Genomic DNA, 10,197 nt, shown 5'->3' on the forward strand with positions numbered 1-10,197 from the left:
TCAGTGCGAATGTTGCCTGTATCCATGGCTTCTGGTTGGGGTATGTACGTACAGTCACTGTGGGGACAACGTCCTCAATGCACTTATTGATAAAGCCAGTGACTGATGTGGTGTACTGCTCAATGTCATCGGAAGAATCCCGGAACATGTTCCAGTCTGTGATAGAAAAACAGTCCTGTAGTTTAGCATCTGCTTCATATTTAAAAAAAATTATAGACCGAGTCACTGGTGCTTCCTGCTTTCATTTTTTCTTGTAAGCAGGAATCAGGAGGATAGAGTTGTGGTCGGATTTACCAAATGGAGGGCGAGGTAGAGCTTTGTATGCGTCTCTGTGTGTGGAGTACAGGTGATCTAGAATTTCATTTCCCTCTGGTTGCACATTTAACATGTTGATAGAGATAAGGTAGAACTGATTTAAGTTTCCCTGCATTAAAGTCTCTGGCCACTAGGAGCGCCGCCTCTGGGTGAGCGGTTTCCTGTTTGCTTATTTCCTTATACAGCTGACTGAGTGCGGTCTTAGTGCCGGCATCTCTCTGTGGTGGTAAATAAACAGTCACGAAAAGTATAGCTGAGAACTCTCTAGGCAAGTAGTGTGGCCTGCAGTTTATGACAATATACTCTACTTCAGGCGAGCAAAATCTAGAGACTTCCTTAGATTTCGTGCACCAGCTGTTGTTTACAAATATGCAGACACCCCCCCCCCCCCCCCCCCCCCCCCCCGTCTTACGGGAGTGTGCTGTTCTATCCTGCCGGTACAGCGTGTATCCCGCTAGCTGAATATCCATGTCGTCATTCAGCCACGATTCCGTGAAGCACAGGATATTACAGTCCCGTTGGTAGGATATTCGTGATTTTATTGGCGAGTAATATTGACGGTAACAGCAGCTTTCCTAGTTGTCTCCTGCGGGTCCAGACGAGGCATCCGGCTCTTCGTCCTCTGCGTCGCTTCCTTTTGCAAATAATTGGGATGTCTGCCCTGTGGGGTGTTTGGAGGATATCGTGTGAGTCCTGCTTGCTGCTGCTGTTGAAGAAATCTTTGTCTACTCCGAGGTGAGTGATCGCTGTCCTGATATCCAGAAGCTCTTTGTCTACTCCGAGGTGAGTGATCTTTGTCCTGATATCCAGAAACTCTTTTCTTCCGTAAGATACGGTTTTAGAAACATTATGTACAAAATGATTTACAAATATCGCAACAACAAAAAAACACATAATAGAACACATAACAATTGGTTAGGAGAGCGTAAAACGGACATATCCTCCGCCGCCATTGTGTCTATATGTTTAAAAAAAAAATGTAAATCAATATCAATCCAAATGCCTAAGCATTTATATTTATGGACATATTTATGTACAACTAAAGTGGTTGCTGTAATAGGACCAAACCTGATTGGTTTACATTCAAAATACATTTCTCAGATTTTTTTATTTTTTTTTAAAGGCAGAAATTGTACATTTACAAAGGATTCAATAATCTTAGCTAGACAAGGAAGCCTTTGAAAATGGGGTGATAATTATTGAGAAAGAAAGAAAATAAAGAGAGAAAAGAGGTGGAGAAGGAGAGAGAAAAGAGGTGGAGAAGGAGAGAGAAAAGAGGTGGAGAAGGAGAGAGAAAAGAGGTGGAGAAGGAGAGAGAAAAGAGGTGGAGAAGGAGAGAGAAAAGAGGTGGAGAAGGAGAGAGAAAAGAGGTGGAGAAGGAGAGAGAGAAAAGAGGTGAGAAGGAGAGAGAAAAGAGGTGAGAAGGAGAGAGAAAAGAGGTGGAGAAGGAGAGAGAAAAGAGGTGGAGAAGGAGAGAGAAAAGAGGTGGAGAAGGAGAGAGAAAAGAGGTGGAGAAGGAGAGAGAAAAGAGGTGGAGAAGGAGAGAGAAAAGAGGTGGAGAAGGAGAGAGAAAAGAGGTGGAGAAGGAGAGAGAAAAGAGGTGGAGAAGGAGAGAGAAAATAGGTGAGAAGGAGAGAGAAAAGAGGTGAGAAGGAGAGAGAAAAGAGGTGAGAAGGAGAGAGAGAAAAGAGGGGAGAAGGAGAGAGAGAAGAGAGGAGAGAGCGAGCAGAGAGCGAGCAAAAGAGGTGGAGGAGGAGAGAGGTAGTATTAAAAAAGAAACTATAAAAGACGCAGACTGCTTTGCATTTACTTCAGCGGAGACATTGGTTCTTTAAATCAACCAACATACCTGGGTAAATAAGAGTGCAAAGTGAACACCTAGCCCACTCTGAATGAACACAACCTAAAGACAACATTGTAGATCTTCTTCATTTAAACGTATGATCTCATGTGTGGCATGTTCCTGTCTGCCTTCGGTCTCCTGGTGGGCGACTCTCATCGTAACCAGATTAGGTCTTAATCCGAGTACAGCTACTCTGTCATTAGGAGCAGAAGCAAGACGATAGTGAGAGTGTGTGAGAGAGCCGTGGGGTGACCTTGGAGTGTGAGACGATGTGGGTGTGTGTGTGTTCAGCTCACACATTTGTATCGGAGTGTGTATGCGTGTGTGTGCTTTAACATGATAATTTCTCAAGTGTACTGAGACTTCTGTTTCTGTTGTCCCTTATCAAATAGAGGAAATCAATATAGTACACAACGTGTCTGTCTCACCTCGTTGGACTGCTTTCCACTATAAGACATCTTCTTGATGGCCACCACCTCTGTAGATCGTACATCCCGCGCCTTAGACACAGAGAACACAGGCGGGACAAGAGGCCTATTACAGGTGGGACAGGAGGACTATTACAGGAGGACAGGAGGACTATTACAGAAGAACAATTACAGGTGGGACAGGATGACTATTACAGGAGGACAGGAGGACTATTACAGGAGGACTATTACAGAAGAACAATTACAGGAGGACAGGAGGACTATTACAGGTGGGACAGGATGACTATTACAGGTGGACTATTACAGGTGGGACAGGACGACTATTACAGGACTATTACAGGAGGGCCAGGAGGACTATTAAAGGAGGGCCAGGAGGACTATTACACAAGGACTATTACAGGACTATTACAGGAGGACTATTGCAGGTGGGACAGGAGGACTATTACAGGAGGACTATTGCAGGTGGGACAGGAGGACTATTACAGGAGGACTATTGCAGGACAGTGCCCTGTTTTACCAAGGGCAGCTAGAGATAGACTTGAGCCTGCCCTGTTGTATCAATAAAGAACGGAGTGTCTCTTTTGACAGGGCGAGGTCATCAGGGTGCAGAGAAGTGTGTGTGTGTGTGTTGTGTGTGTGTGTACATACAAAGTAGACGGCTCCGAAGCTGCCATGTCCTATCTCTCGGAGGTCAGAGAACAGTTTCTCTGGGTCTTCCTTGAAGAACAGCTCGGCTACCTCCGTGTCCTTTAGGCTGCCCGCCCGCACAGAGGAGGGCATGCTGGGTAATATAGTCTGCTGTCTCCCGGCAGGGCGGGGGGCAGGACCAGGGGACTATCTGGACGTTGGGGCGCGGCTGCGTCTACGCCAGAGCGACTCATCTGCTGGAGTGGAGGGGCCGGAGCATGGGCACCTGGAGGGAGAGAGAGAGAGGGAGACAGCGAGGGGGAGACAGAGAGGGAGGGAGGCAGAGAGGGGAGGGAGGCAGAGAGGGGGAGGGAGGCAGAGAGGGGAGACAGACAGAGAGAGAGAGAGACAGAGAGAGAGAGAGACAGAGAGGGGAGACAGACAGAGAGAGAGAGAGACAGAGAGGGGAGACAGACAGAGAGAGAGAGAGACAGAGAGGGGAGACAGACAGAGAGAGAGAGAGACAGAGAGGGGAGACAGACAGAGAGAGAGAGAGACAGAGAGGGAGGGAGACAGAGAGGGGAGGGGAGGGAGACAGAGTGGAGGGAGGACAGAGAGAGAGAGAGACTATATTGGTGCATATTTATCAAAATGTGGTTAGAGTGTAGGGGGGCCAGGTAGACTAGTGGTTATAGTGTAGGGGCGGCAGGTAGACTAGTGGTTATAGTGTAGGGGCGGCAGGTAGTCTAGTGGTTAGAGTGTAGGGGGGGCAGGTAGACTAGTGGTTATAGTGTAGGGGAGTAGGTAGACTAGTGGTTATAGTGTAGGGTAGTGCAGGTAGCCTAGTGGTTAGAGTGTAGGGGGGGCAGGTAGACTAGTGGTTATAGTGTAGGGGCGGCAGGTAGCCTAGTGGTTAGAGTGTAGGGGCGGTAGGTAGTCTAGTGGTTAGAGTGTAGGGGCGGTAGGTAGCCTAGTGGTTAGAGTGTAGGGGCGGTAGGTAGCCTAGTGGTTAGAGTGTTGGGCCAAATTAAAGTAGAAAGGGGGCAAATACTTTCACGGCACTGTAGCTAAATACCAATACAAACAAAATGGCTTCCTACGTCGTTGTTATGCAGCTGGCTAGCTCAGTCTTCAGGGCCCTAGGTACATGTTGTTGCTGACATCAGTGCTGTTTATCCTCCTGTCACTAGAGTGACAGTTAGTTCATTAAACAAATATCATCTTTCTGGTGATCGGACATAAATGTTCTTTCCTCAAAAATGTAAGAATTCAGCTTTGAATATTATTTTGTAAGGGCTTTTTTTTTTTTACTTGGGTGAAAGAAAATGTCAATGTCAAAAAGACACACCTTGCCCAGGTGGCCAGATCAAGGCAGCTCAGGACCCCACTTCTATTCACTCAAAAGTACAAACAGGACACAAGAAGAGAGTGTTTCTAGCATCATCAAACCTCGACAGAAACATTATTTTGTGTTGTTTTGGGGAGCTAAATAAAGGACTGCAGCAGAAACACTGAAACACTGAAAGACTGAAACACTGAAAGACTGAAACAGTGAAAGACTGAAACACTGAAAGACTGAAACACTGAAACACTGAAAGACTGAAACACTGAAACAGTGAAAGACTGAAACACTGAAAGACTGAAACACTGAAAGACTGAAACACTGAAAGACTGAAACACTGAAAGACTGAAACAGTGAAACACTGAAACAGTGAAAGACTGAAACAGTGAAAGACTGAAACACTGAAAGACTGAAACAGTGAAAGACTGAAACAGTGAAAGACTGAAACACTGAAAGACTGAAACACTGAAACACTGAAACAGTGAAAGACTGAAACACTGAAAGACTGAAAGACTGAAACACTGAAAGACTGAAACACTGAAACACTGAAAGACTGAAACAGTGAAAGACTGAAACACTGAAAGACTGAAACACTGAAACACTGAAAGACTGAAACAGTGAAAGACTGAAAGACTGAAAGACTGAAACACTGAAAGACTGAAAGACTGAAAGACTGAAACACTGAATTTAATTTAAATGTAGAACCCTAATATTGCACAAATGAATGTCATTTTAAAAATGACAGGCTTTTATATATACGTTTAGATTTTTTTTAAATAAAAATATGTCTATACAGGGTTAAATAGGTGTTTATAGAGGACAACATGTGCCTCAAAAGTAGCTACAATTCATATAGGCCCAATATTGCTATCTATATATACAGTGGGGCAAAAACAAGTATTTAGTCAGCCACCAATTGTGCAAGTTCTCCCACTTAAAAAGATGAGAGAGGCCTGTAATTTTCATCATAGGTACACTTCAACTATGACAGACAAAACAATATTTTTTTCTCTCCAGAAAATCACATTGTAGGATTTTTTATTAATTAATTTGCTCTTAAACGCTAGTAAAACCAAATGCATGCTCTTTAACCATTTGCTGCCTACACCCGCCCGCCCGACTAGCATCACTTCTCTGGACGGTCCCGACCTAGAATATGTGGACATCTATAAATACCTAAGTGTCTGGCTAGACAGTAAACTCTCCTTCCAGAGTCATATTAAACATCTCCAATCCAAAATCAAATCTAGAACCGGCTTTCTATTTCGCAACAAAGCCTCCTTCACTCATGCTGCCAAACTTACCCTAGTAAAACTGACTATCCTACCGATCCTCGACTTCGGCGACATCATCTACAAAATAGCTTCCAATACTCTACTCAGCAAACTGGATGCAGTCTATCACAGTGCCATCCGTTTTGTTACCAAATCACCTTATACCACCCACCACTGTGACCTGTATGCTCTAGTCGGCTGGCCCTCGCTACATATTCAACGCCAGAACCACTGGCTCCAGGTCATCGATAAGTCTATGCTAGGTAAAGCCCAGCCTTATCTCAGTGCACTGGTCACGATAACAACACCCACCCGTAGCACATGGTTCCAGTAGGTATATCTCACTGATCATCCCCAAAGCCAACACCTCCTTTGGCCTCCGTTCCTTCCAGTTCTCTGCTGCCTGTGACTGGAACGAATTGCAAAAATCGCTGAAGTTGAAGACTTTTATCTCCCTCACCAACTTTAAACATCTGCTTTCTGAGCAGCTAACCGATCGCTGCAGCTGTACATAGTCTATCGGTAAATATCCCACCCAATCTACCTACCTCATCCCCATACTGTTTTTATTTACTTTTCTGCTCTTTTCCACACCAGTATCTCTACTTGCACATCATCATCTGCTCATCCATCACTCCAGTGTTAATCTGCTAAATTGTAATTATTCGCTCCTATGGCCTATTTATTGCCTTACCTCCTCACGCCATTTGCACACACTGTATATAGACTTTCTTTTTTCTACTGTTGTCATTGACTTGTTTATTGTGTTATTGGCTTGTTTATTGTTTATTCCATGTGTAACTGTGTTGTTGTCTGTGTCACACTGCTTTGCTTTATCTTGGCCAGGTCGCAGTTGTAAATGAGAACTTGTTCTCAACTAGCCTACCTGGTTAAATAAATAAAAATGTACAACATTAACAATGTCTACACTGCATTTCTGATCAATTTCATGTTATTTTAACGGTAGGGAGGGAATGGGGCCTGGGGTGGACCGGCTCTGGCTGGGAGAGAGAGAGGGAGGCTGTATGAGGCTGTATGAGTCCAATAGACTATAGTACAGTCACAATGCCAACAGTGACCAGGTCTGAGGCGGGGAACGGGGGAGTTTTATAGATTTTTTTTGGAGCCCTGCGGCACATTGGGCTCACGGGAAGAAAAACAACAAGCTACGAGGAAATCAAGTAATTGAACCGACATCAGTCAATTAGTTAATTAGTCGGCCCCCTCCACGACAACGCGCAGGAGGACCTCTAGAGAGAAATCTTATTAATCCACTTGAGAAATCAAATCAAGAACTATGTTATACACAATGGATTATGGTCATTGTAGTTCATTACCACGTTATTCCGTTCCCAGTGGGGGGGGGTTCTGCAGTTATTAAACAACTAATTGACTGATGTAGGTTGAATTAGTTCAACGGCCCAACGCGCCGTTTCGAATCATTCAATAGATCATAAGCCATTTAGTAGACGCTTTTATCCAAAGCGAAGTACAGTCATGCGCTCGTATATTTTATGTATGGACGGTCCCGAGAATCAAACCCACTATCCTTGCATTGTTTAATCATGTGTTTGTTTACAAAACATTTAAAATAGCTACAACCCATGTAGCTAAACTCTCACTAGTCTAGTGATGGACGATTCAATCATTCATTGCAGGCGAGGCCTTCTTAGTTTGTTGATAACTAGCTAATACCACCGGCTGTGATATAGCCTACTGTACAGTACATTCAGACTCCTAGAAAGCTAAGTGCTTAAATACAATGTTGTTTATAAAACGCAATAATATATTGCATCATCATTCCCAACACTCCACATGGGTGTGCAGCAGGAAGGACAGAAAATGGGGAGTCGTTGCCAACTTGTCATTATCTAACAAATAAAAAAACATAATGGCAAAAAAATCTCTAAGTACATTCTGTCACCATTTGAGTAGGCAACACTGGCGAACAGGCACAGTCAGGGCCAAGAGAGAAGAGCTTGTCGAGTCAGAATGTTACGCAATGTCAACACACAGACAATTAGGAATGCGACTCACAAACCAGCCAGCATGAATACAAGCGTACAAAGGAAGCCATACCCGAATAACTAGAACCGATTTTGTCAAGTTGCTTAATTGCATGGCTGTACAACATTTCACTTTAGTAGTGAAACCTGGGGGGGGGGGTATTCATTACACCGATTCTGCAACAAATATACCTTTTACTCCCAACAGAATCTCTCGTTTTCGGGTTTGGACAAATTCGGCTAGGTCCCTCCTCCTTTCGTTGTTTGTTTCCTTAAACAGTAAACGGTTTCCGTTGCAGGACGTAATGAATACACACACCTGCAGTGTCCCATGCTTGTGCCGTGATATTGATCATTGTTGCAGTGGAAACTCCCCCAGCTAGTAGCTTTGGGGGGCGGGTGGTGCGGGGGGAGTTGCACAGTGAGAAAAACAACAAGGGAGTGTCGAAGGAGAAGAACAAGACTACATAGAAAAGGATTAGCTGGCTAGCACCACTGAGGATAGCTTGATACTAGCCCATAATGGACCAAAAAAACATAATGAACGTTACTCCTTATAGTCCCAAGGAACCTTGTTCTGTTTAACAGGATGAATTGGCTCTCACAGCCAAATACTCCCCATCTAAACGTTGAATCAATTCTCAATGGTGGTAAAGTTGTAGACCCATTAAAGTCCTCTTCATATCACATCAACTAATATTTCACAACATGCTAAATATACACTTACTGTAACTTACACTGTTTAACACAGGCTACTGTGGACTGGAACCCCCCCCAGTGAGAACACATTTGTGGGGGGTGGTTCTTCCGTTTTATACACACAGGTGTGTTAAGACGCAGATACCTGTAGCAAAAAAAAAAAGTGTGTATCTACATGTTTTGTCTGCATTTTGTAAAAATACGTCTTGTCAGTTAACTAACATTAGTTGCCACTTTAAAAAAAAAAAAGTTACAAATGTTTACACGTTAAAATAAGACATTTCGCTTCAAGCTTAACCGCTAAGCTACAGTCGGTTAGCCACATTAGCTAACTACATACTTTAGTTATCAATCCTCAAATGTAACAGTAAAAAGGAAAGATTATAATTTCCCCCGACATCTAGTTAACTTCACTTAGTTAACCATCATCCACATTATAGGCGTCCTAGTTGACTATCGTATCGTTATCAATGATACATTAGCTAAATAGGCTAACCATAATAGCTAATAAATAATAATAATAATAATAGCTGCTAACCAGATAAACATTTTCTCACCACACTACTTAAGATTGTGGCTTGAATCTACAACCCGACACTTACCGATCAGAGTCCAGGTTCAGGTAGAACCGGAGAGAAAGCGACAGATTGGAGCTTTTTTCCTCCAGGTTGTACGATACCGACTCCTTGTGTGTTGTCCACCGTAAAAAAAAAAAAAAAAAATAACACTTGTGTAAACGTGTGTCATTCGAGGTCTTGGAAAAAAATATATATACTAAAGATTTCTTGGTATAAATAAAATTTTAAAAAACCAGTTAGATAATGAAAGTTCTCTATTTCCTCCTAGTCAGTTTCCAAAGATGGCGGCTGTGAGACTTCACCCTCCTCCTGACAATCACGGGGCAAAATATGTCACAAAAAAACATGCAAAAAAACATAAAAACTCAGTTGAAACTGAAAGGTGACAGTCAGACCTTAGTTCCAACCCCTATGATTAGTGTGCCATTTGGCCACAAGATTTTCCCTTGAATGGCCTTGTCGCTGTTTCCCACCGGGTGGGTGCTGAAGTTACCGTCCGCTATCCACCCACCCCCTCCGGAACCATCTAGTCAACCTCCGCAATCTGGGTCCCCACCGGTAGGGCGGAGGAGGTGTGGTAGAGAGGGAACTCATAGTTGGTTAAACTCAACCTTTACACCCTAAACTCAACCTTTACACTAACTGTCCAGTTTTCTAGATTTCTATGAAATATGGTCTATAATTAATTACAATATGAGTGAAATAGTTTTAATTGCCCAAAATTGTAATTAAGTATGTTGAAAGCAGCTTTTCTGTGTTGGAATGGTGTGGGCGTATACCGGTCATTAAAAATATTCATGGGAGTAGACTGCTGATTGGCCGGCTCCACTTCCTCAGGAGGATAACGTCATCCTTTATGAGGAAGTAGAAAGCATTTTTTAAACGGTTTGTTTGAGATACAAGTTTTAGGTACCCTTCCCTATAAGCATGTTGAGTACCCTTCCCTATAAGCATGTTGAGTACCCTTCCCTATAAGCATGTTGAGTACCCTTCCCTATTAGCATGGTGAGTACCCTTCCCTATAAGCATGTTGAGTACCCTTCCCTATAAGCATGTTGAGTACCCTTCCCTATTAGCATGTTGAG

General features: G+C 43.5%; 1 protein-coding gene across 1 annotated transcript in view; it reads right to left on the reverse strand.

The window, feature by feature from the left end:
- Positions 1-9,641, reverse strand: part of LOC109882502 (serine/threonine-protein kinase TAO1-B-like) — a gene marked incomplete in the record, with an annotated part of 33,941 nt that extends 24,300 nt beyond the window's left edge. The window contains 3 exon segments of the mRNA XM_031807746.1: positions 2,587-2,658; positions 3,235-3,499; positions 9,137-9,641. Of these exon segments, the coding sequence (XP_031663606.1) occupies positions 2,587-2,658; positions 3,235-3,366 (204 nt within the window).
- Between the last annotated feature and the right edge of the window lie 556 nt (positions 9,642-10,197).

This window comes from Oncorhynchus kisutch, linkage group LG28, assembly GCF_002021735.2.
Source record: "Oncorhynchus kisutch isolate 150728-3 linkage group LG28, Okis_V2, whole genome shotgun sequence".
Taxonomy (NCBI): Eukaryota; Metazoa; Chordata; class Actinopteri; order Salmoniformes; family Salmonidae; genus Oncorhynchus; species Oncorhynchus kisutch.